Source organism: Rana temporaria, chromosome 4 (assembly GCF_905171775.1).
Source record: "Rana temporaria chromosome 4, aRanTem1.1, whole genome shotgun sequence".
NCBI classification, from domain to species: domain Eukaryota; kingdom Metazoa; phylum Chordata; class Amphibia; order Anura; family Ranidae; genus Rana; species Rana temporaria.
In genome coordinates, this window is record NC_053492.1 from 423,853,002 (window position 1) to 423,880,522 (window position 27,521).

Genomic DNA, 27,521 nt, shown 5'->3' on the forward strand with positions numbered 1-27,521 from the left:
GATTGCATAGAATATTAATAATTTTTCAAAGGGAAATTGTTAATTTTTAAAGACAAGATCCGATTGTGTACTGTATGCATTATTTATAGCTCAGTGAATCGAGAATACGGTGATGAATTCTTCTGTAATATATTCCTTTCAAACACAAATCAGCTAAATTAACACATCTGTTACTCCTTTATTTTGTTATAAGAATCAGGCACATTCGGCTCTCAACCAATGCAATATGGAATTAACCACTTGTGAAATTCCCCTAGACAGCAACTTGAGCAAATCTAATGAACAGCATTGGTACTTTTCCCAAAAGGTTTTATCATCCTTTTCCTCTCACATGACAGTGATGATGCTCAGGCACCTAGCGAGTGAGAGAGTCCTCAGTGTAACTCCAAATTGCAATCTTACACAGGGCTTTTTTTCTTCCTTGCTCCTGGTGGCTGAACAGAGTGGAGGGTGAGTAAAAGAAAGTTAAGTGAGTGCAATTGGTGGAACTGACACGTGCAATGGTGCTGGGGTGGTTCACAGGAGCTCTTGACAAAATGTGCAAGTATGCATAGGTTACTTGTCCATTATGGCAAACTTATGCCACGTACACATGGTTGGAATTTCCGACAAGAAAAATGTGAGCTCTTGGTTGGAAATTCCGACTGTGTGTAGGCTCCATCTGAGCTGGTTCTCAATTTTTCTGACCGTCTGTATGCAATTCCGACGCACAAAAAAACACGCATGCTTGGAATCAAGTCAACGCATGCTCAGAAGCATTGACCTTCATTTTTCCCGGCTCGTCTTAGTGTTGTACGTCACCGCGTTCTTGACGGTCGGAATTGTGTGTGACTGCGTGTATGCAACACAAGTTTGAGCCAACATTCCATTGGAAAAAAATCCACGGATTTCTTGTCGGAATTTACGATCGTGTGTACGTGACATTACTAAGTTTACCCTCCTCCAGAAATGAAAAGTGTGACAAGTGTTGGACCATCACTTGCAGCTGCTGCCATCTTCTCTGCTACTCCAACAACTTATTTCTTCAGCAATGGGCAAGCCAATGTGATGCAACTCCTGTGTATGAGCACTAAACTTATAGAACTTAGCTTCACTCTCGACATCTTACAGATTCATCCGCCACTAAACTCGGAAGCTTAGCTACAAACCACTTGAAACTCGTATTGAGTGAACAGCACTTACCTCCAGAAGCTGGAAGTTCTTGGCATAGGCGATGGTGGGCAGCGAGGCGTGAATAATATCAACAACTGATTGCAAATGCTGCAGACAGGCTGCTTGGAAGTCTGAGCTCTTCACTTTAACAGCACCAACTCTCCGCTCTACATTCATCTGTTCACAGTCCGTGATGAAACCTCTAAACATGGACAGAATGTTTCGGTATTCCTCAGGTGACAGCTCAGCTTGACCACTGGATATTTTGCCTTTCACCTTCTCTGCAGTTTCCACCATGGAGCAGAACTTGTTAAAATTCCTGCTGTAAGCCTCAACTTCCTCCATGGAGAGTTTGACAATTGAAAAGATCTTTTTCACCTTAATATAGAAAGATAAACATTGAGAAAACAAAAGATAAGTGGATGTTAACTCAATTTTTTTTTTTTTGATGTCACAATGTACAGTATAAGATTTCCTATCATCTGTGCCCCGTCTTGCCACACAGAGTTAATCCAGCTCTAAGCAATCCTCTTTTATTGTTCAGTGAAATAAAACGGACTTACAGAGAAAAACCTTAGTCCGTTCCGCCCCCTTGCTGTGAGTAACAGGTTATTTACATATCTCATGCACTAGCCTGGAGACAGCATTATTTTTTAATTCCCACCCCCACTCCTTTTCTGAAGTCATGTGGTTACTTTTCTGGATTTTGACTGGATGTTAGTGATCATAGCAGAATTTAGCGTAATGAATACATAGGAAAAAATGCATGTTGACAAGGGGAGTGTAGAGGAGGGCATGGAGTCTACTGACATCACGACTCCACCCACAGAGCTCCAGACAACAGATCCACCCACAGAGTCTGCAGTTTTTCAGTTCTCATAACAGACAGAGGGGAAACATTTGACAGGTAAGGATACATGCAGGAGGCATATATATCCTTATAGATCAGCACTATGGCAGTAGTTTAGAAAGGATGAGAGTGGGTTTATATCCACTTTAACCTTTAGGCGATTATTGGCCCTACATGAAGAGACACAACAAAGGGAAGTTTCAGTGTTTTTTTTGAAAACTGTCTTTTTATTGAGAATATATTTTGGTTTACAATAGAGAGAGAAGGTACACTGTGAAACCATAGATAAGTAACAGTGATCATAAAAACAGCATTCAAGTATACAATGATGATTCCGGAAGGAATTGGGAAGTTTCAGTCTTTTTATATATCTATAAAATTAAAGCTGGCGACTCAGAGTGCTCTTGAAAGAAAATTATTTATCGGCTACATGTATAAAAGCATGGAAAATAATGATTAAGGCTGCAAATAAGAACATATACTAATCAAATATAAAATTTTAAGTGCATATGTGCCAAAGTCCAAAATAAAGGCAAAAATATATATTTATATATAAACAATATAATAGTTTGGGTCTTCTATATAAACTCCAACACCATGCTTTCTAAAGTGCAATGAGCTTCAACTCTTGTAACAATTTTTTTTATTGTTTATATACAAATATATATTTTTGCCTTTATTTTGGACTTTGACACATATGCACTTTTATTTTTATATTTGATTAGTATATGTTCTTATTTGCACCCTTAATCATTATTTTTCATGTTTAATTAGTTATCACTAATTTTTGGTGCTGCATTTGAATATTTTTTTTATATAATTTGCGCCGTTTCTTATTTTCATTTGTATTATATGTGTAAAAGCATGATACAAAAGATGCTAACGGGTTTCGGCTTTTGCAGCCTTCCCCATGCAAAAGCTGAAATGCATTAGATCTTTTGCATCATGCATTTATATATGCAGCCAATAAAGAATTTTGTTTGCACTCTGGGTTGCCAGCTTTAATCTTATTGATATCTACTACCTTGGGAGTTGAACGCCCCAGCCAGAGCACCGGACTGCAGCTCTTGGATATAAAATATAGCGTTTGAGCTTGGGTAAAACTTTTTTAAGTCTTATTTATTGTGTTCAATACTAAAATATACTCTTTAATATTTCTTCTGTAAATATGAAATACTATTTATGAATGTTTTAATAATTAATCACCACTTTCAGCTAGTAAAACATCTGAATTACAGACACCTACCTTTCCCATTAGAGACAGAAATGTTTGCCTTTTATTATAAACACCTGAACGCAATCATTTGGAGGGGAGTCCACACATTGTTGGCTATGCAGAGTCGATGTGCTGGTCAGGTGTCAACAACATTTTTGCCATACTGTATAGTTGTAGCATCCTCTAGTGTGTGCTACAAGAAGTGAGAGTAGGTAAAAGCATTTGCTGGCCCAGGGATAAACCACTGAATATGGATCAGGGTTATTAGAGGTCAGAGCTGGATGACTCATTCTGTCAGCTCTCTGGTGTGCCTCCCCTTTTCTAGGATGTTGGAGAATATTCTAGACGATAGTGAGCAGAGGCTGCCTTGAATATTTATGGGCCCTCAGTCAATCCCCAGGAGTGGGCCTGGAAAATGGAGAAGCAGTGCAAAGGGGAGGCTGTCGTGGCCTTTGAGGGACCCCTAGGGGGGTTTTACCTCGGGCTGGAGCTTGGGAATGCTGACCTGAAGGATATCACCACAGGAGGCAATTGGAGGAATTCATGCCGAAGAGGCAGCAGGACAGATCAAGTAGAGACAGTAAGTAGATCAGCACAGTGCAGGGACAAGAAAAGGGGAGAGACTGTCAGCTGTAACAGTGCTCTCTTGAAGACCACTGTGTGCCAAGCTTTCATCTACCCTTGCCCTGGGGAAGCTCTACTATGTGTGTTTGCCAGTCAGGAGGACTGGAGGAAGTAAGCAGCCAGGTGGGCTGGTGGCAGCTAGGCAGGCTGGTAGTCTTCTACCATGAGTACAACAGTGCTCAGTGTCTACAGGGAGGCAGAAGGAGCTGCTGTTCACTTAGGATGTTTCAAGCCTCTAATGGGCTGCTGCTGAATTGACAAAAGACTGTTAATTCCATCCAGAGTGATTAGGTGCTGTGCATGGTGAACCAAGTTTGTGCAGGAGGAAGGCAGAAAGAGCATATCTGTGTAAATAGAGAGGAAGTTGTCCCCTTTTTGTTCTGTGTTCTGGACATTTTCATGTTGAGCATTCCATAATTCTCTACCCCATCCAAGTTATCATCCCCTAATAAAACAACAAAAACAAGCCAAGGACTGTTTACTGCAATTAAATGAATGAAGGAAATGCTGTGTGCTGTGGAGCAGTAGGGACCCGTACATCAGCGACTCCTATGGGGGCAGTGCTACATAGTGTTTTCAAATAAATATGTACAGCAAGTGCAAGTATGTAACAATATACAAACTGACATAAAGAAAAACATGCATGTGTTCTAGGTTATGCACACAGAAACTAGGATGGATGTTGGAATATCTTTGGTTGCTCCCGACAACAAAGACAAATTTCACACATGCCAGAGAGATGAGCATGACACCTTTACACACCTGGATTATGTAATCTTTGTCTGTTCCGAGAAGGAGGTCACAGTCAGGCCAAATCTTATGACCACTTCTTTTACTTTCCATTTTGTGAAGCAACATTTTCATATCCTCGTGTGGTTGGCGGCAAAAGTTAGAGAAATAAGGTTCAAGGCTGGGAGGAGACATTTTACCTGGAATAAAACAAAAGTAACAGTTTAAAATTTGGTATTGAATTCATTTTAAAGTACTGGTCCCTCTAGTACTGTATAAAGCGGGAGATGCAAAGGGATTTCTTCTAAAGGACAAAAAACAGTTCCAGTTTCCTCTGAATGGTCTAAGGTTATCAGTGGTGTACCCCAAGGTTCAGTGCTGGGACCCTTAAGCCTCGTACACGCGATAGGTTAACCAGAGGACAACGGTCTGAAGGACCGTTGTCCTAGGTTAACCTATGAAGCTGACTGATGGTCCGTCGTGCCTACACACCATCAGTTAAAAAAACGATCGTGTCAGAAAGCGGTGACGTAAAACACAACGGCGTGCTGAAAAAAAACAAGTTCAATGCTTCCAAACATGCGTCGACTTGATTCTGAGCATGCGTGGGTTTTTAACCGATGGTTTTGCATACTAACGATCGGTTTTGACCTATTGGTTAGCAATCCATCGGTTAAATTTTAAAGCAAGTTGACATTTTTTTATCCGAAGGTTAAATAACCTATGGCGCCCACACACGATTGGTTTGGACCGATGAAAACGGTCCTTCAGACCGTTGTCCTCTGGTTAACCTATCGTGTGTACGAAGCTTAACTGTTTAATATCTTTATAAATGATATAGAGTAAGGATGAGCCAAACACCTCCCGGTTTGGTTCACACCAGAACTTGCGAACAGGCAAAAAATTTGGACGAACACGCGAACACCGTTAAAGTCTATGGGACGCGAACATAAAAAATCAAAAGTGATAATTTTAAAGGCTTATATGCAAGTTATTGTCATCAAAAAGTGTTTGGGGGCCTGGGTCCTGCCCCAGAGGACATGTATCAATTCCCCAAAAAGTTTTACAAACTAACGTTTTTCCGGGAGCAGTGATTTTAATAATGCTTAAAGTTAAACAATAAAAATTAAATATTTCTTTAAATATCGTGCCTATCGGGCAAACTATAGACACCCCCCAGGCACGATATTTAAAGGAATATTTACTATTGTTTCACTTTAATCTTTATTAAAAACTTTTTTTTTGCATTGATACATGTCCCCTGGGGCAGGACCCAGGTCCCTAAACACTTTTTTTAAATTAGCACTTTGGTTTTTCATGTTAGTGTCCCATAGACTTTAACGGTGTTCGCAAGTTCTGGTGCGAACCAAACCGGGGGGGTGTTCGGCTCATCCTGTTCGAAAACACTGCATAATGTTCGTTGTTAGGCGAATTTACAGGCTCATCCCTAATATAGAGTCTGGGATTAAAAGTAACATTTCAGTCTTTGTAGATGACACTAAGCTATGCAGTGGAATAACCTTCTTACTGGATGTCGCCAATTTACAGGCCGGCCTCAATGCACTGTCTAATTGAGCAACTATGTGGCAAATGAGGTTTGATGTTGATAAATGTAAAGTTATGCACTTTGGGGCTAAGAATATACATGCATCATACATACTAGGAGGAGTACAACTGGGGGAATCAACGGTGGAGAAGGATCTGGGGTTCTGGTAGATCATGAATGAATGAAAAACTTATATAGCGCGGCGCATGCGAACTGAATCGCCTCTGGGCGCTAGTTGTTGCTGTCTTTCTAGAGCATCAAAAAAGCAGAGTTTTGATCCGTCTTCTGAAGGCTAGGTGGTTAATTAATAGCATAAACTTAATAATAGCATGCAATGCCAAGCTGCGGTTTCCAAAGCAGACAAAGTCCTTTCTTGTATTAAGAGAGGTATGGACAGAGAGAGCGAGATATGATTTTGCCCCTGTACAAATCATTAGTAAGATCTTATCTGGAATATGCAGTTAACTGGAGAAAGTGCAGAGAAGGGCAACCAAACTGATAAGAGGCATGGAGGAGCTCAGCTATGAGGAAAGATTAGAGGAACTGAATCTATTCCCTCTTAAAAGGAGATTAAGGGGGATATGATCCACATGTACAAATACATAAGTGGTCCATATAGTGAACTTGGTGTTGAGTTATTCACTTTAACGTCATCACAGAGCACAAGGGGGCACTCTTCACATCTAGAGGAAAAAATATTTAATCTCCAAATACGGAATGGTTTCTTCATAGTAAGAGCTGTGAAAATGTGGAATAGACTCCCTGCAGAGGTGGTTCTGGCCAGCTCAGTAGATTTATTTTAAAAAGGCCTGGACTATTTCCTAAATGTATATAATTTATTTGGGTACTAACATTTATAGGTAAAGTTGATCCAGGGAAAATCCGATTGCCTCTCGGAGGATCAGCAAGGAATTTTTTCCCCTGCTGCAGCAAATTGGAGCATTCTTTGCTGGGGTTTTTTCGCCATCCTCTGGATCAACTGTGGGTATAGGTTTGTGTATATGGGATTTTGCAGTGGAACCTTGGATTACGAGCATAATCTGTTCCAGGAGAATGTTCGTAAACCAAAATACTTGCATATCAATGCGAGTTTCCCCATTGAAGTCAATGGAATCGAAAATAATTTGTTTTCCGCATTGACTTCAATGGCATGCAATCCCGCATGCGGCCAGAGGTAAGAGGGCGCTGGAGAGCCTCGGAAATGGCCGATAAGGCCCGAGGACGCTTCGGTTGACCTCGGCAAACCTCGGAAAGACTTAGTTCCCAAGATTTGCAGAGGTCAGCCGAGCTGTCCTCGTGCCTTTTCATGCATTTCCAAACGGCGCCGATTGGCTGTGGTCGGCGACGTTCTGGTCTTGTCGGCTCCGGCGCCCCCCCCCCCTCAGGCCAAATGCGATAGTGCAGGCCCCATTAGCCTGAATTCTGCTCGTAATGCGAGACAACACTCGCAAACCGAGTCAGAATTATTTAAAAAAAGTTGCTCGTCTTTCAAAAAGCTTATTAATTCGTAAGCCGAGGTTCCACTGTATTATTATTATTATTATTATTATTTTTGGTTGAACTAGATGGACTTGTGACTTTTTTCAACCTTACCTAACTATATAACTATGTGTCAGACGTGGGAACGTGTTCTTATTGAAATAAATCTTTTGTATTCTTTTACCCATGACAACTGTAACATTTTGGATTTTTTTCTCTGTTGCCACCAGAGTAAACAATGGGTGTGGATCTCTCCAAAGGAAACAGAAATAGAACAAGTTCTTTTAAGAGCGTCTGACTCCCCCTCAATCTAAATGAATACATGACTGGATTAAAAAGCATTTTTTAATATCTTCTTCAAGGTTTTTAAAGGATCACTATAGGTAAAATTTTTTACTGTATGCTAAATGTCAGGAGTGTGTAAATGATCCTGTTTTTTGACAGCTGGTGGTCTCATTCCAGCATCCTGGTTTTGGTTATGATGCATCCCTGTCTGCTTGTCCACCTGCAAGGTGATTGATGTGGCCAGTCTCTAGGTGGAGACCAAACCTGATTTAAGCCAGCCAAACCTGCAGTCTCATACTTCTGATTGAATTTTAACATGTGCTCCAAGCTCTTTGTTTGCCCTGCCTGCTTTGAATACCCTTGTTGATGACCTTGATGACCTGCCTTTTGACTACGTATTTGACCCTGACTATTCGGAACTTTGCCTGCCTTGTACCTGGACTGTCATTGAACAACTCTGCCTGTCTGCCAACCGCAAGAACCTACTGTGCTCAGTTTGCGCCTGCCCCAATGTGGTAGCCAGGCACTAAAGCTTTGTGTATAAGTCCTGGGTGCAGCCAAGTACCGGTAGGCCTGCTTGCGGAAAGGGGGCTGCTATAGATGAAGACCACAGAAGCCAGCAATAATGCCTGACCACCTATGTTATGGGTAACCATGACATACAGGTAATGATAGCATTCAGTATATAAATTCCTTTTTTTATTAAACAGGCCTTTATTTACATTTAGCTCTACATTTATGTACAGGTCAAGCTTTTCAGTAAAGGTGACAGTTAAACTATCTAGGACAAAACATAAAACACTTATGATGGTCAGCTTTTATTTATTTAAAATAAGAGAGAAGAAAAAAAACTGTTGCTGTAACTGCTTAAAGTCCAACTCCACCCACAGAATGACAAAGCCAATGAACACACCCTGTAAGCATTTAGGGAGCCGCACCCGCACTAGCACACATGTCATATTAGGAAACAGCGGCTGAGTCCATGCAGCCACTTGTCCCAATAGAAATGAGTGGGAAGTTTGCACTGTGCATCCCTGTGCAGGGAAAATAAGGACCTGCATGGAGCCCCCAGTGAAGTACCCCGTGTGAGTGGCCCCTTATTCCTAAGCAAAAAGGTTTAAAAAAAATAATATAAAACTGTTAGAATTATTTGCTACGAAGCTAAAACTCTGAAACCTAATAAGATTTTTTCTGATAGTGGCAGCGACATTTGAGGAGCCGCCCCAATAAATGATGTGGATCAGGATGAGATTGTGGTCCAGTAATATGCAGAGCAGTGACAGGCATATAAATACAATGGATGTTATGTCAATGGCTGAGATGCTTAGCTGCCATAGCCTTCAGCTTCTCATTAATGTGGCATTATCGTTACACATGACAGTCTTGTCACTCACAAATTTCACTGCCAGATGGGATATGCTGTCAAATGACAGTGCAAATACATCTCCCAGAGTCATTTATATAAATACATGCAGGCTCTCTTTTCTAATATGCTAAAAACAAATGAGAGAAAATCATCATTAATTTTAGCTGAAACAGAGACACTGGCTTGGTTTGCATCATCATCTCACCAAAAATTGGTGAACTACCAATACCACAGACAATGAGCTCAATTCACAACACAAGGATAATAGGATTTTTGTAATGGGTGTCAAATCCTTTGAGGGTCACAGAAATTCTTTGAATTCTTAGACTGTCGTCCTGGGCCTCGACCCTCAACCCACCAGGAACTCCTGTGTCTCTCAATGGATATTAAAGAAATTGGATTTTTGCACTGTAAAATATTTTTTTTGGAGTCCATTGAGGTTCATGGGAATTCATAGAATTCTGAAGCCCCATACACAGTATTAGATTTTTTGCAAATTTTTGTCTTCAGATTTACCAAAACCATATAATATGAGGTCGAACCTTAAGGACGCGTACACACGGTTGGTCAAAACCGATGAAAACGGACTGAAGGACCCTTTCATCAGTCCAAACCGATCGTGTGTGGGCCCCATCGGTCAGTTAACCTTCAGTCAAAAAATTTAGAACTTGCTTTAAAATTGAACCGATGGATGCTTAACCGATAGATCAAAACTGATGGTTAGTATGCAAAAGCATCGGTTAAAATTCCATGCATGCTCAGAATCAAGTCTATGCATGCTTGGAAGCATTGAACTTCGTTTTTTTCAGCACGTCGTTGTGTTTTACGTCACCGCGTTCTGACACGGTCGGTTTTTAACCTATGGTGTGTAGGCACATCAGACCATCAGTCAGCTTCATCGCTTAACCGATGAGAACGGTCCGAAGGACTCTATATTGTATGGCCAGTGACAAGTAGGCAATAAATATAACATGCGAGAGAGAAAGAGAGAGAGAAAAGTATTTGGATAGCAGCTAACCATCACACCTATATGAGTTTGTTTGATATCCCCTTTAAAAACCACTGGCATTAATATGGTGTTGCCCCCACAATCCCCCCCCCCCCCCAATACAGCTATAATGCTTGGTTCACACTGGTGCGATGTGGGAAACCCTACGAATCCTGTGCGGGTTCCCGCATCGCACCTGAATCGCAGATGGTTCACACTGACATTGGCAAACCCCTACAGGTGTCAACGTCATCGTTAATAACACCCCCAGATTCGTTCGCAGATCGCAGTGCAAACTGTGAAATTATACAGGAATCAGGTATGAATTCAGTGCGGACCAAAAAAAGGGTCCTGTACCATTTTGGTCTGAATGCGATGTGAATTCAGCCATACAAAATGTACGGCTAATATTGCATTGCACAGACATCGCATGTGATCTGCACAGCAATGCAATGCGAATTACATGCAATATCTGTGCTTGCACCAGTGTGAACCCAGCATAAGGCTCTGTTCACATATGCTGTGGCCGCATGTCACAGCAGGGGGTGCAGTGCATCCATGTTCACTGATATTCAGGTGCGAATCACATCTGGATTTTTGGAAAGACATGGTCGGCACTCAGGATTACATCCAAAATAGTATTTCTTTATTAAATGCATGTATTTACAAAGCTGCAAAACAGCCAAACCCGAGGACTGGATTTTTGCCTGAATTCGCACCTGAATTGGACCAGAAGATGCACAGGACCCTTCTTCAATGTGGATCGCGGCTGCCCCTGAACTGTGTGAAATGGCTCCAATGAGAGCCGGTGTTCTATCAATATGGGTCCCCTATCAGATAGTGCCCGGCCTTGACTGCGCAGGTGCAAAACATGCGCAATAGAAGGTCACGGAAATCTCAGAGAATGAATATCTAATCCATCAGCTGTAGTTGGAGCATGCGCAGTTAACACGCCGCTCGCTCTATCAGATGGGGGACCCATCTCGATAGAACAGCGCTGCCCGCGCTCACTTAATACAATTATTGAGCACTGGCCATCATAAATTTCTTGCATTCAGTGAGCGGGCCCCTTATAATCATATGCGCCCCTTTGATAAAACCATCTGCCCCTTGCTGTATTGAGTGAGCATGTGCAGCGCTGTTCTATCTTGATGGGTCCCTCATCTGATAGAGCGAGCGGCGTGTTAACTGCGCATGCTTCAACTACAGCTGATGGAACAGATGTTCATTCTCTGAGATTTCCGTGATCTCCGATTGCGAATGCGCAGTCCAGGCCGGGCACTATCTGATAGGGGACCCATAATGATAGGACACCGGTCACACTCTCATATCATGCGAATTGGATGCAGGGAAACCTGTGTGAACCCAGCCTAATACCTATTGATTAACAAACAGAAAACAAGTGTTTTGTAACCATTATTACGTCACCACATCCCAACTCTTTCTTGTTCACTTGTTACATAATCTTATCAGGTGAAAGATTACTACCAGCCATGTTCTCGATAATAAAAACTGTAACATTTATTAAAACCACATTCAGTATTAGAAGACTACAATCAACCCTTTTTGTTACTATCTAAAAGTTCACATGAACTGTTACTAAAGGCAAAACTTTTCTGTTTAGTTTTGGATGGAGTGGAGAGGGATTAGAGCCCATGTCAGGTTTTTATTTCTGCTTGTGCCCCCATTAAGGAGATGCACCCCCTCTAGAGGTACTGTTTACCATTATCATTAAAAGTGAAAGTAAAAGAAAATCCAACATTTTGGGTTGTCCCCAGAAAAGTAAACGAGAAATCTTCCAATAGGGACACTAGTTCTGGTGAGCTGGGGGTCCCCAAGAAATTCCCTTAATTTGCAGGGATTTCCTCTTACTTCCCGTTTGGCTATGGGACAGGAAGTGAAGGGAAATCTCTGCAATGGGACAGGGGTGGCGAGAAATTAATCTGATAGGGGGCCTTAACCCCCTCTTCTCTATCCAGTTTTGCCTATAGCTTTACTTTAATAGATGTTACAAACTATTTGTTTTGTGTTTGTTAATCAAATAACTGACCAGCACTCCAAAGGCTTTATTTTCTTTTTGGAATACAATGATTCTTGGATGTGGAGGTAATAAAAACTGACATACAAACATACCTATTGTCTGCTCAAATCCATTCACTATGCCCCGTATGTGAAGGTCAAAATCATTTTTGGGGGGAGACACATAAACTTTCTTTGAAACACCTGCAGGCCTACAAAATAAAAATAAAAACATAATTTTAATGGATCAGTGTTTTGTCAAATGGCCACACAGGTGTGTGCTTGGTAGTCTCTTGCCACCTTCCTGTGCTCTGATGTAGGAAGCACTGTCATTGGAAGCAGTGAGTGGACAGTTGGCTACCAACCATGCTGGTACTAAATATTGAGGGCCAGTTCACACCACATGCAGTCCAGTGCATTTTTTTCAACATCAAAAACGAATGGAACTGGACCGGACCCCAGTACAGTAAAAAAAAAAAAATCAGGAAAAAATAACAAAAAAAGCATCTGCAATGCATCCGCAAATGCATTAAAAATGCACCGGAATGCTCCAAAAACTTGTTAAAACCAGGCATGTAGAAACGCATCCGGAACAGCCCTGGAGTGCATTTTTGTGGTGTGAACCAGCCCCGAGTCCAAATCTTTATTTTTAGAGCTAAATATGATGACTTTTTTTTCAGAGGGCCTTCACCTTGCAGAATCAATGTCATTCTCATCATCGTCCTCATCTTCTTCTTCACTCCATTCTTCAGAATCTAAAATATAAAAATATATACACAATATAATGGATAAAGCAATCAGCTCCATTATGCAGCTTCCATGCAGAAAACGAGACATGGGAACAATTGGGCTTGTTAACACATGAAGCTAACAGAGATAAGCCATATGAGAACCGTACAACCAGTCTTCCTCAAATATGTTTCAACTAATGAGATTTTACTCTGCGTCGGTTGAGAGCGGGCAGTAGAATAGGAGATGTTTTCTGATTGGATGCTAAGGGTTAATAATCTATAGAAGATTGTGTTTAACCACTTTGACCCCGGAAGATTTGGCTGCTCAATGACCGGGGGGGGGGGGGGGCATTTGGGGGCAAAGATTTGTGCTGAGAGGGGGGAATTTCAACAGGGGAATGGATTTGTACTGGGAGGAGGGGAAATGTATGTTTAGGGGGTACGTTTGCAGATTAGCACTCAGTGTTTTTGTGGGGGATTTTTGCTGACACATAATGCTCATACATCTTTAGGGGTGCAGTTTGGCATGTTCACCCTGGGCTCTGGATGAACTTGCCCTGGCACTAGCCTAAGAAAGTCCACTCCTTCAGACTGACATACACACATCGAGGTATTTTGATATGTGCTCATATCCTCTTGAGAGCAGTACTGAGGCAGGGTGCCCTGATATTTCCAGGAAACTCTGTACAGCGCCCTGCTAGTTCCTTCCACCAGCAATGATCTGCCTGCCCTGTAATGTATAGAGAAGCACAGGTACCCAGGGATGATGTTGTTGGGTCTAAAATAGAGTATGTAAGGAAAATAAAAAGGTTTTATTGAAAATTGTGTCCGCAGGATGATGAGGAGGGTTATTATAGTGGTGCACCTACCTCTGGATTATATACAAAATACAGGTAGCCATTTTGTAAACTGAATCCATATTTCAGATTTACTTCAGCGAAAACTTTAGAAAACAGTCAATAGTGTCCATAAAATGGCTGACATGTGTGATGATGACCAGTATACTGTATATTCTTTGACTGGAAACAAAGTAAAATAAAGTTTACCTGAGGACTGCGCTTCTTTTTGTTGAAACATTACTCGTTTCTTCTCTCTCGTATTCTTTTTTGTTGTTTTAATGGTTCTTAACGCCGGCTGTTCATTGTCTATTTCACCAATCCCATATGGAAAAGATGAGGTAGGTCCATAGCTTGTGCACGCCGGCTGCTTCAGGTCTGACAGAGAACACAGGCCCAAACTCACCTCAAAGACTGCCACTGCTGTTTGCTTTCCCTTTATATTCCTTTGAATTTGACTCAGAACCTAAAATGAACCCAGAAAAGTTACTTGACTACATAAAAAGCAAAATTAGTATTGAGGAAGAGTAAGAAAAAGACTGCTTTGAAGTAGAATTCCAGGCTAACCCAACCTGTCCCCCCCCCTCCTAATACTTATGCTGACTAACCTGCAAACCTAACTAGTGTAAAAAAGATGTATATATCTACCTATTTTCAGGCCACTCATGATCCAGCTCCCCGTGTCTGTCAGAACCGATGGAGGGGAGGGGATGGAGCTCCAAAAGTGGATGGGTTATTAAAGCCTATGGGTGACATCACGGCTCCCAGGCATTACCAGCCATTGTCAGAGCACTCCCTCCTCTCCCCTGCAGCTGACACTGACTGACACAGGGGAGCAGGATCATGTGACAGGACTGGAGCAGTCTGACAATAGGTAAGTATAGAGTTTATATACACACATGCACAATATTTGATGTTTTGTATACATCATTGTTAATACAATGTTAATGATAAGCTGATTTATGGTTGTCACAATCAATATTTTATTGTAAATGTTTAGAAATTTTTACTTTGTAATAAAAATATTTTACATTATAAATTTGACTGTCTATCAGTTGCTCATATGATGCCATCATAGTCCAATACAGCCTCCCTTTTCTTAACAATATTTCAATAGCACTTTAATACAGTTAAGTATATAGGTCTTTCCTACACAATTTAGTAGGTGTTAGGAGGGGGGAGGGGACAATTTTAAGAGTTGTTAGGGTAAGCCCAGAATTCCATGATATTTATCACTGGAGTTCCGTGTAAAGGGTAACTTCCCTTTCATGGGAAAAAAAAAATAGCAAAAAATATTGTATACAATTGCGACACAAGTCATACTGTAATTGAATGCTATTATCCTTTTCAATCAGCAGCGCTATCATTTTCTGCAAAGTGAAATCCAATGGAGGCTTTCTGTACACACACTACACAGTGTTGCCTAATGTGGGTTGCATTTAAGAGGGACACAACAGAGCCTCTGCCCACTCCACCAGTCCGCGCACCTCTGTTACCTCCCTCCCAGTAACAGAATAGGGTCTCGTCATGCGCATAGCGCAGACCTTATGCATGCACTTTACTCTTTAACTCCTCTACTCTTGTACCATGTGACAAGGTCAGGGCCTTTTGGCTAAGATCAAGTATAGTATCTGTTCCTATCAATTACCAAGTGGTGGTGCTGTGTTACTGTCCCTGATCCACGGCGGTGGGTTAGGGGTGGTGGTGGCTATGCAAATCCACTTGGTGTAATGTATTAAGGAGAGCCGAAACAGGACTGCTCGATGAACTGAGGGCCGTTAATAGGTCTCTTTTAGAGAAAGACGGAAGGGTTGCCTCCTGATAGGGATGGAGAGGCACTGGGTCTGGTCGAAGAGTTGGGTCCCTGGACTTCTGGCCTGGATTGGTGCAGTTCCTATCCTTGACAGTTTTTCGGCAAAGAACACTGGCCCTCCTTTTTCCTTGACTGGTAGGGTGTAGGTCCTTGGGCCTGCCCTGACCGTCCTGGGAGGGGGTGGACATGGCCTTCTGGCTTAGTTCACCCTCTCTCATGGGGTCTCCCTTCGGGGGAGCCCCACCTAGTACTTGGGTGGATCTGTTTCGGCAGACCTTCCAAAGAATGGGGTCTGTCTGGTTTCAGCCAGATGGACCCTGTGAAGTACCCTCAGGCTCCGTCTGGAGCCTAACACCTGGGGGGATCAGGATCAAGGTCCTTTTCCTTTGGATGACTATGTGTACACCCGTTGCACATTTTGTGTGCACTTTTTATGGCACCGGGTGGAGTTTTTGAAGTGTGTTCACACACCACAGGCTTTAAAAATAAAAATGGATCTGCGTAATGTGGGTTTGGTTCAGGTTGCTACAGGAAATACAGGGGTGTTGATGAACATTTACAATCAATTTAACAGTGCCTATAGCATTTATGGCGTGTAATGCCGTCGCCCACACGACCGGTTTTCCTGCCAGGAAAACTGCCAAGAGAGTTTTTAGCCGGGAAAACCAGCCGTGTGTATGCTTCCTTACAGTTTTCCCATCAGGAAAACTGCCGAGAATCCCGGCGGGAAAATAGAGACCTGCTCTCTATTTTCCCGCCCGGATTCCCGGCAGTTTTAAACCCGGCAGTTTTCCTATGGGGAAACACTGTGAGGGAGCATACAAACATCCGAGATTCCCGGCCAAAGCTCTCCCCGCAGTTTTCCCAACGGGAAAACCGCTCGTGTGTACACAGGGAATGTTACCGAGCAGGTTCTCGTTTTCCCGTCGGGATTCCTGGCGGACTTTATACCGGTCGTGTGTTCAGTGCTTTTGTAAAGCATTTATAAAGTGTTAGCTGGGTAATGGGGGAGAGGCAGTGGAATTTCCTGTATCCCATGCACTGGGAAATAACAGAGAACAGGACAGAACAGCTTGAGATACTTCCTGTTTGTATAGAACAGCTGTGTGGTAACTCCATTTGCTTCTGTGTTCAGGCAAAAGCATCAAGCCAGCAACAATACTGACAGTGCCAGGTAGGAGCAGAGGCATTGAGCATTATTGCCAGCAGAATAGCTTTTTGTTTCAGCAAAAGACCAAGCTGGACCAAGCCAAGTGTCAAAGAAATCAAATCATACAAATCCATCTTGAAGAGAATTCACAAAAAATGTCTGCTATAACACTGCAACCCAACCATGTCTCAAAGAACATTGTGGTTTACCCACTGTGCAGCACTAAGTAGGAAACTTGGCCAGCAAATGTATTGAGTACAAATGGCTGCCACAATGTACATATGTCATCATAACTTCCTCTAACCTTACCCACTGTCCCTTTCCAAAATGACAACGTTTTGGCAGAAAATACACTCTAAAGAACCATGTTCAATTACATTTATGTAGACCTACCTTAACAATATCAAGCTCAGATGCCAAGGGTGCTTGTTGAATGTTAACAGCTCCATTATTTCCTTTTGTTAAATCCGAGTCAGAGAGTTTCCTGTCACTGAAAAAAAAAAAAAATTATCGAATACTTCAACTAATCATAAGGAGACTTAAAACCACCATCCAGACTCATTTAAAATCCTTGCATGTAAACTGAACCTGTCCATGTAAACTGAGTCTTGCAGGCCAAAGCAGAAAATTCACGTTACTGTATTCGATAAGTGGGTTTCACATTGCCATAGACTTGTATGGGAATACAAAACATTAAGCGAATGAAGACACATCTACAATAATGAAGATATCCCCTGTATCAGCATATACCAACGTCATCTGCACATAGGCAATGAAGCAACGGCTCGTGTGTGCCGTTGCTTCAGCTGGTGTGCCATTAGAGGTGGCTCATGCACTATGCATACTAGCTCATTATGCATTTCAGGTTTTTGTTTTTTTTGTTCGGTGGGTTTACAACCACTTTAATGCATTCTATGCATTAAGATAAAATGCTGTGTGTAGCACCCTCTAATACTTACCTGAGCTCCATCTCTATCCAGCGATTTCCACGAATCCCTCGGCTGTCTGAGACTCTCCCTCCTGATTGGCATAGACACAGCAGCGGTGCCATTGGCTCCCGCGGCTGTCAATCAGAGTCAGTTAACCAATCAGGAGAGAGGGGGCGGGGACAAACGGGTGCCCCCCCATAGCAAGCTGCTTGCTGCGGGGGCACTCAACAGGAGAGAGAGAGAGAGAGAGAGACTTGTAAAGCGCAACACATGCGAACTGAATCGCCTCTGGGCGCTGTATCCATTTCATGGATAAGGAACCCCTTGACCTCAGAAGAGATGGGTTTTAATCTTTCTCCTGAAGGCCAAGTGGTCCGACTCCAGTCGGATGGTGGTTGGTAGTGCATTCCACAGGCGAGGTCCCTGGACTGCAAATCTTCGATCTCCTTTGGACTTGTATCTGGCTTTGGGTATCTGGAGGAGGTTTTGATTGGTGGATCGCAGAATGCGATTGGGGTTATGGGCTTTTATTTTTTCGCATAGATATTGGGGGGCGTTGCCTTGAATACACTTATGTATTAGGCAGAGTGCCTTGAAAGTGATTCTGTCTTTTACTGGCAACCAATGAAGGGATCTCAGAGAAGGTGAGATTGATTCCCATGTTTTTTTCCCAGTCACTAGTCGAGCGGCCGTATTTTGAACGACTTGCAGACGAGTGATTTGGTATTTGGGGAGTCCTAGATAGAGGGCATTTGCGTAGTCAAGTCTGGAATTGATGATTGTTCCCATCACGACTGCAATGTCCTCTTTCGGGATAAAGGGCGTGAGTCTGCGTAGTAGGCGCAGCAGATGGTGGGATCCGCTGACTACTGACCCTATTTGTGCATCCATTGTCATGTAGGTATCGAAAATGACTCAGAGACTTTTGACTTTGGTGCTAGGGGTGATAGTTTTACCCAGAATGGGTGGGGGAGTCCATGTTGACGCGGGGTGATTTTTCCGGTTAGCGTGAAACAGGAGAAGTTCTGTTTTCGAACCATTGAGTTTAAGATAACTGTTTGTCATCCAGTTATCTATTAGAGTGAGGCATTTCTCTAGTCCAAGAGAATGATCCTTTTTGTTGCAGATGCGGAAATACAGTTGTGTGTCGTCTGCATAGGAGTGGTAAAGTAGCTTCTGGTTACTGATGATTTCAAAGATAGGGCAAAGATAGATATTAAACAATACGGGCGATAAGGGAGATCCCTGAGGGACTCCGCATGACACCGTACGTTTTTCAGAAGTGAAAGACCCCAGTTTCACTATTTGTGATCGGTTTTCCAAGAAGGAGGAGAACCAGGATAAAACACCTTCAGCGACTCTGGCTACTTCAGCTAGCCTAGCCAGTAGTAGTCCGTGGTCTACAGTGTCAAAAGCCGCGCTTAGGTCCAGCAGTATCAGGAGACAAGATTCTCCTTCGTCTGAGGCCTCTAGAGCGTCATCCCATATTTTAAGCAGCGCCGTTTCTGTTCCGTGACCCGGACGGAAGCCTGATTGAAACGGATCGAGTAATTTATGGGTGTCTAAATGCAGTTGCAGCTGTTGTACAACTACTTTCTCCATTACCTTGGAGAAGACATTTAGAGCTGTTATGGGCCTCCGGTTGTTTGGGTCTTTGGGGTCGAGGGTAGTTTTTTTTAGAATTGGTTTTATTGTACCTTGTTTTAGCAAGGTGGGCACCATGCCCTCCTTGAATGATTGGTTTATGAGCTGCGTGATAGCTGGTGCCAGTATATCGGCACTTTCTTTCAGCAGTTTAGTGGGGATGATATCATTGGGTGCTGTGCTATTACGCAGAGTCCCGATGATGTTTTTAGTGGCATCGATGGAAATGGGTTTTAGAGTGAATTTTGGTGATTGCGGCAGATTTATGTGGGTATTAGGTTTGTGATTTGGGGGGGAGTTGGTGACGGTTCCATTTTGCTGAATACTTTCACGGATTTTTTCAATTTTATTAATGAAATAATCCGATAATTCGTTGCAAAATTCTTGTGAATCAGAATTGGGGGCCTCTAAACAAGCTGGATTCATAGTCTGAGTGACCAGCTTGAAGAGTTCACATGGGGCGGTTAAGGGCATTTGCGATGATGTTGGAGAAATTTTTTTTTTTGGCCGTGAAAATTTCATTGTGATATTTCTTTGTTATTATCTTGTAAATGCTGTGGTTTTTATCTGAAGAGCACCTTTTCCACGCAGCTTCTGCTCTTCTACGCTCTTGCTTTAGCAAAGTCAGCTGGTCATTAAACCAGCTGGAGTTGTTTTTCCGGATGCAAGTTTTGCGTTTTGGTGCTACTAAGTCAGCTGACTGTAGTAGCGCCTTGTTGATGGCGTCAAGTGTTTCTGTGGCTGTTTGTTTTTGTTGGGTTATTTTTATTTTGTTTCCTAGTGTTGTTTTGAAGAGTTCCGAGTGGAGCTTCTTCTGAGATCTAGTCCAGTGAGTTGTCACCGGTTTTGTCGTTTTTTTTGGGCTGGCATTTTTGGTGATTGTGAATTTGATGGCATGGTGATTTGCCAGGACGTCAATTTCCAAATCTTGTTTGAAAATGAGTTTGAGCGTATGGCCTGAGGCATGAGTGGGGCCTTGTATTAGTTGCTGCAGACCTAATCCTTCCAGATGGTCGATGCAAGCGTCGGCTACGGGGTCCAGCGAGGAGTTGGCCCAGAGGTTGAAATCCCCAAGCACCAAAAGGTGTTTGATGTTTAGGGTATATGTGGAGATGAATTCCGTCAATGATGTGAGAAGGTGCGTTTTTGGGCCTGGTGGTCTATAGCAAAGTAGCATGGGGATTTGTTTGCAGCTGCAGAGTGAGGGTTTCCATGAATGGAAGCGAGTTTTGAAGGACTGGTTTGGTGATCGAGAGGTGAGTCTTGTGGATCACCGCCAGGCCCCCCCCTCTTTGCCCCACTCTGTTTTGCATTTGAATGTGATAATTTGCTGGCACCAATTCTGTTAGAATGGTGTTGCAGTCGGCTGTCAGCCAGCTTTCTGTCATGAAGAGGCAGTCTAGATCGTGTTGAAGGATGAAATCATAGATTTCTTGTCGGTGTTTTACTGCCGATCTTGTGTTGACCAAAGCGCATATTATGCGCTTGGGCTGGGGTACATGCGCGTAGTTTTTGACTGTTGATCGTCGATTGATTCTCAACAGTCGCTCATTCCTTAGAGCTTTTTTGGTGACAACTGGGAGTATAGAGGCAAATGGTTTTAGTTCCCGGATGGTTTCTGCGGAGTATTTTATGTAACCCATGGTTGCAGAAAAAAACGCAGGGAAGTAATGTTGATTGGGGGGTCTTATATGGTGATGGGCGGAAGACTGTCCAAGTGAGCCGTCACTCGTTGAGTCTTTTATCCCCGATTGGTCCAGAGGAGAGAGGGGTCAGGAGCAGCGAAGAAAGATCCAAGAAGAGGTGGATCTGGGCTGTCCTGAGCAAAACTGCTGCACAGAGCAGGTAAGTATATCATGTTTGTTATTTTTTTTAAAACGAGACTTCACAATCACTTTCGGCTTTCATTAGCAGCAGTGCTATGCTTAGCGAGGCTGATTACCTTAAGTTATCATTTTTCTTCTCATCTGTTAATATCACATTGTGGGAATTTTCTAAGAATTTTGCAAGTATCTGGACAGAATTGGTAACGACATATCGCAGCATCTCCTGGAAAATGAAGTCCGCGAGTTTTAGAAATCGATCAAACCTCTCTTGCAAGTTCCTCCAATCAGAGAGCTGCGTGTAGTTTGGTTTCACAGTTGAGTCAGATAAGAAAAGGTCTTTCAACCCTGCAGATTCCGCCACCTGAAAAATGAACAATACAGCCTTTTGGATTTGTTGGCAAAGAGATGTAAACACAGTATTTATCTCACAAAATAATGTAGCAGCAACAGGGATACTCATTCAGGGGAATTTAAAATAGCACCAGCGACAGATTCTGGTGGTAGTTCATTTAAGAACTACTTGTGCCTATTTCAGGCAAGAACTTGCACATGTGTCCATAACATTACCTACACAAAATCAGTCAGGTCTTATGGTACTACCACTGCTTTAAGAATTTGTGCTATGGTAGTGACAAATTCTTAGAAAATTGCTGCCAGTTCTCAGTTTGCCATTAAAAGCGTTTTGTTATATCTGTTTGATAAGTAGGAAAAAAAAAAACCTATTGATGCTGCCAGAAATCTTGTGAGGTTATAACTTCTTGTGCTTTTGGCCTGTGCAGACTCTCATTAATAACATTGTTGTCTGTATCTTTTGACACAGAGGGGTGAGTAAGGCCAGCCATACATGGATCGAAATTCGGTTGCTTCAGCAGCGACCAGACAGATTTTGCAGTGTGTATTTAGTTAGCACTAGCTGCCCAGGTTGGAAGGGAAGGGGTTAATGCTTCTGCCACCTTTTCTTGTGTGTTTGTGTTTTTTCCTATGGGGTTCAGCCTCAATCCTGTGTGATATAATGTGAAAAGACCCGGATCCTGGAGGGGGACTTAGAACTGTCTCATAAGCACACACGGAAGCTTAGAGGTATGCCTTAAAAAGCTTGATAGTCAGCTTGGAACGCCGATCCATCGCCTTTGCGCAAGTTATTTCCAGTTTGGACACTTCCCAAAGATGCTACACTCACACTCGTAACCTGCGGCAGCCACAGCTAGGTTTAGGTAGGGAAAGGACATTACTGCAAGTTTTACATGTTCTGCCAAAAGTTCAGTTAAAGCGGAGGTTCGCCCTAAAAAACAACTATGTACCATCCCATTTAGCATACTAGCGTCAGCTACAATATGCCTTTTTTTTTTTGTTGCGCTGTACTTACCGTTTAATCCTTCAGTTTTGTTTCAGACTCCCGCAGGGGGTAGGCGTTCCTATGAATAGGGGAACATGATTGACGTCCGGCTATGGCGCGTCACGCGTTCCGAAAATAGCCAGAGTAGGACTCTGCTTTTCACGGCGCTATACGGTGCCTGCGCACAGACTAGGAGCTGACTGCGCAGGCGCCGTATATATCCGAGTCCTATTTTGGCTATTTTCGGAACGCGTGACGCGCCATAGCCGGACGTTAATCATGTTCCCCTCTTCATAGGAACGCCTATTTCCCCGCCGGAATCTGAAACGAAACTGGACGATTAAATGGTAAATACAGCGCAAAAAAAAAAAAGGCATACTGTAGCTGACGCTAGTATGCTGGATGGAATGGTAGATAAAGAACATTTTTTTTTTTAGGGTAAACCCCCGCTTTAAGTTGTTTCTACTGCTCAAAGCCTGGTCTGAAGTTACTCAATGGGTCCATATGGGGTCCTGGTGTCTCTCTAAGGAACCAGGGTCTGAAATGCTATGGGTAACCAGAAGGAAGAACAGCATTCATTGGCATTGGTACCTTACTAGGTGACAGGTCCCTCCAGTAGTGAGAGGGTTTGATGTTCACCTCCCTCCCTAGCTGTTTGTCTCTGTTGGTCACCAGTAGCAGGTTACCCTTACAGAGATCTAATACCTGGTCACTTGGTACGGAAAGAGAAGTATTAAGTGGAGCACACATGAGGTCCATGCTATGTGCTCTATGGAACCCCATTCTGTTACTGGGAGTGAGGTAACAGAGGCACTCTGACTGGGGGAGTGGGCATGGGCTGTGTGTCCCTCCTAATGCAACACATACACCTGTTCAAGTGTGTAGGACAAGGGACAACATCTTCAGGAGGAACGCTGCATATGACACTATACACATTTTTTTAATCTCTGAGTTGGGGGAACTGTCTTAATGTTTGACTTTCACATGACCGTGGCCCCTGCCTGGTTCCGGGCAATGGTAAGCATGCCTTCGGGTAAGGTGTTAACTCTGTGCTAAGACAAGTGCCCTCGTTCTTCACCTGGTGTAGCCCAAAGAACCCACCCCTGAAGGGGCATGAGTTAATAAGAAACAGAGATGTCACCTATAAATTTTGTATGCGTATGCCCTTATATTCACAAGAATGGTTTAGAGATAAGATCTGACCTCCAAAAAAGTTTTGTTGATGGCAGAAATGGCTTTCTCCCGAAGCGTCTGAAGCCTAGCCAGAGCTGTGTCACATTGTCTAGTCTGAATGTCACAGAACTCTTTCAAACAATAACTGCGGGAGTCATCCACCTGTAGGATTAAAATATACATCAATTAACTCTTATAAACTGATTGTAAGAAAAGGTTCCAAAATGTTTTGTATATGACCTCATGCTTTATTTCACAGCATATTTCTGCACTGTTCAGTAGCATTCATTCTAATGACTTGCAATATTCTGGATGGGATGAGTCTAATGCCGCGTACACACGATCGTAATTTCCGATGAAAAAAGTCCGTTGTTGTTTAGAAATAGAACATGTTTTAATTCCGATCATCTGTGTGGAACTCCGACGGAGAAAAAAACATGCATGCTCAGAATCAAGTCGACGCATGCCGGAAGGATTGAACTTAATTTTTCTCGACTCGTCGTAGTGTTTTACGTCACCGCGTTTTGGACGGTCGTAATTTGGTCTGACAGTGTGTATGCAAGACATCTTGAATGGAATTCCGACAAAAAATTCCATCAGATTTTAGGCCATCGGAAATTCCAATCGTGTGTACGGGGCATAAGAGCCAATCTAAAGCTCCACCCCTGCGGAACTTTAGCTGTAGTACTGCTATACATTATATTCATTAGAACTTTACTAAACAAAGTAAACAGCTACTGTATGAGATATTTGTCATTTATGTCACCTCAATGAGATTACTGAACAGGAAATCAGTAGTGTATTTTAATATATCACCCCACTATGGTACTTTAACTTTAATTCTTTTATATCCTGATATCTTCTTGAAGCAAAGCTTTGCCATAGATTTTAATAAATGTCCTAAACCTTCTTTGAGTGATGCAACTGTTGTAAAATGAGCATTTAGCAGTGACTGCAGTAATACCAGCAATACCTTATAAAACAGAAAAAAGGAAAAATACCGCGCTCCCTAATGGTGACTAAACACAATAAAAAATTCCAATGATGTATATATAATAATTAAAATGCATCTGGCCTACCAGCAAGTGCAATAATAGAAATATGAAGCAGCAGTTAAAAAATGTGTGAAAACACAAATGATTAGACAAAAGGAAATATGAAAACTGCGCTATAAACCAGCATGTGAAAAAAGAAACTGTGGAAAGTATCTTGACTAAAAAATATGTAACGATATGAATACCACACTAAGGCCCCGTACACACCATAGAATCCATCCGCTGAAAAATCCCAGCAAATGGGTTTCAGCGGATAGATCCTATGGTGTGTACACTCCAGCGGATCTGTTTCCGCTGATATTTATCCCCTGGGATGGATTCCACTGGACCGTATCCGCGGATAAATCCTCTCGTGTGTATGGGGCCCAAGAGTCGGTTCACACAGGGGCGGCACGACTTCGGGGGCGACTCGGCCAGGCGATCTGAAGACGACTTCCAAGGCGACTTGCAAAATGACTTCTGTATAGAAGTCAATGCAAATCGCCCCGAGTCGCCCCCAAAGTCGTACAAGAACCTTTTTCTAAGTCGGAGCGACTTGCATCGCTCCTATTAGAACGGTTCTATTCACTAGAATGGGACGCGACTTGTCAGGCGGCTGCGTCGCCTGACGAGTCGCCCCAGTGTGAACCGGGTTAGCGTGCATAAGTGGGAATATAAAACATATAATATATAACATAAAGAGTCCAGTTGCCGACAATAGAAATGTCAGCAAAAAGTCCTAATCGATATGAGACAAAATTGAGTCCATAGTGGTGGAAACGTGAAAGGAAGCCAGTGATGACACCAATATCAAACGTGACCTACACCAGATGTACAGGCCTGCTTACCAGAACACAGACAACTTATAAAACACTGTGCTAGCAACTATAGGGTTTCAAAGAACTACTCCAGTTACAATGAAATTATCCATTGTGGTCTGAACAAGGCAAGGTTTAGACATTAATGCTTTGTGTTGATTTATTTTGAGGGAACAGCAAATTTACACTGTTATACAAGCTGTACACTCACTACTTTACATTGTAGCAAAGGGTTATTTCTTTAGTGTTGTCACGTGAAAAGATACAGTAAAATAGAACATGTTCTCTATCTAAACTCCGATGGAATTCATCGGAATTTCCGATGGGGCATACACACGGTCGGAATTTCCTATGGAAAAAGTCTGTCTGACTTTTTCCATCGGAAATTTCGATCGTGTGTACGGGGCTTAAGAAGCCCAGCTTCTCAGCAGGGCTTAAAGGGGTTGTAAAGGTTTGTCTTTTATTTACTAAATTGGTTCCTTTAAGCTAGTGCATTGTCCATTCACTTATCTTTTCCTTCGATTTCCCTTCTAAATTTTGTTTTCTTTGTTTGAATTTATCACTTCCTGTTTCTCCTCAGTAAGCTTTCCACCATCATCTGAGCGGTGGAAAGTCATTTAGAACAGCTTACTGTACACCTTACTGAGGAGGAACAGGAAGTGAGAAATTCAGACAAAGAAAACAAAGAAGAAAAACATTTTGGGGCAGATCCGCAGAGAGAGTACGCCGGCGTATCTACTGATACGCCGGCGTACTTTCAAATTTCCTGCAGAATCCTCAAACCAAGATTACGACGGCATCTGGGTTAGATCCGACAGGCGTACGGCTTCGAACGCCTTCGGATCTTAGATGCAATACTTCGGCGTCCGCTGGGTGGAGTTTGCGTCGTTTTCCGCGTCGGGTATGCAAATTAGCTATTTCCGACGATCCACGAACGTACGCGCGGCCGTCGCATTCTTTTACGTCGTCTCTAGTCGTTTTTTTCCGGCGTATAGTTAAAGCTGGTGTTTTGCGGCGTATAGTTAGACTTGCCATGTTAAGTATGGCTGTCGTTCCCGCGTTTATTTGAATTTTTTATTTTTTTTGCGTAAGTCGTCCGTGAATCGGGATGGACGTAATTCACGTCTATGTTAAAAAAAATGATGTCCTAGCGACGTCATTTAGCGCAATGCACGGTGGGAAATTTAGGGACAGCGCATGCGCAGTTCATTCGGCGTGGGGACGCGCTTCATTTAAATGAAACACGCCCCCTAATCGCCGATTTGAATTCCGCCGCCAGAGATAGACTACGCCGCCGTAACTTACGGTGCAAAACCTTTAAGGATTCGAAGATAACACGAGTAAGTTACGGCGGCGTAGCGTATCTCTGATACGCTGCGCCGGGGCAGATCTTTGTGGATCTGCCCCTTTGAAGGGAAATGGAAGGAAAAGGTAAGTGAACCAACAATGCACTAGCTTAAAGGAACCTATTTAGAAAATAAAAAACAAACCTTTACAACCCTTTTAACATACGGCATTACACTGTTATACAAGTTGTACACTCACTACTTTACATTGTAGCAAAGGGTTATTTCTTTAGTGTTGTCACGTGAAACGATATAATACAATATTTCCAAAAATGTATGGGATGTACTCACCCACATAGGGAGTTATCCACCCTGCTGTGGCATAAATTACTCTGCCCACTCCATCTGAAATGTATACTTTAATCACTTGCCGCCCGCCAATGACAGATTGACGGCGGCAAAGTGGTTGTAGAATCCTGACTGGACGTCATATGACGTCCTCAGGATTCTGAGCCGCTGCGCGCCCCCGGGGGAGCGCATCGCGGCTATCGTTGTTGCGGTGTGTCAGTCTGACACCCCGCAACACCGATCTCGGTAAAGAGTCTCTCACGGAGACTCTTTACCATGTGATCAGCCGTGTCGAATCACGGCTGATCACGATGTAAACAGGAAGAGCCGTTGACGGCTCTTC

General features: G+C 42.8%; 1 protein-coding gene across 1 annotated transcript in view; it reads right to left on the minus strand.

Annotated features, from left to right (window-relative positions):
• DNAH14 (dynein axonemal heavy chain 14) overlaps positions 1–27,521 on the minus strand; it is a 340,790-nt gene that overhangs the window by 255,167 nt on the left and 58,102 nt on the right. The window contains 8 exon segments of the mRNA XM_040347836.1: positions 1,183–1,530; positions 4,605–4,771; positions 12,369–12,472; positions 12,946–13,009; positions 14,032–14,287; positions 17,178–17,274; positions 21,300–21,544; positions 23,723–23,854. Coding sequence (XP_040203770.1) covers positions 1,183–1,530; positions 4,605–4,771; positions 12,369–12,472; positions 12,946–13,009; positions 14,032–14,287; positions 17,178–17,274; positions 21,300–21,544; positions 23,723–23,854 — 1,413 coding nt within the window.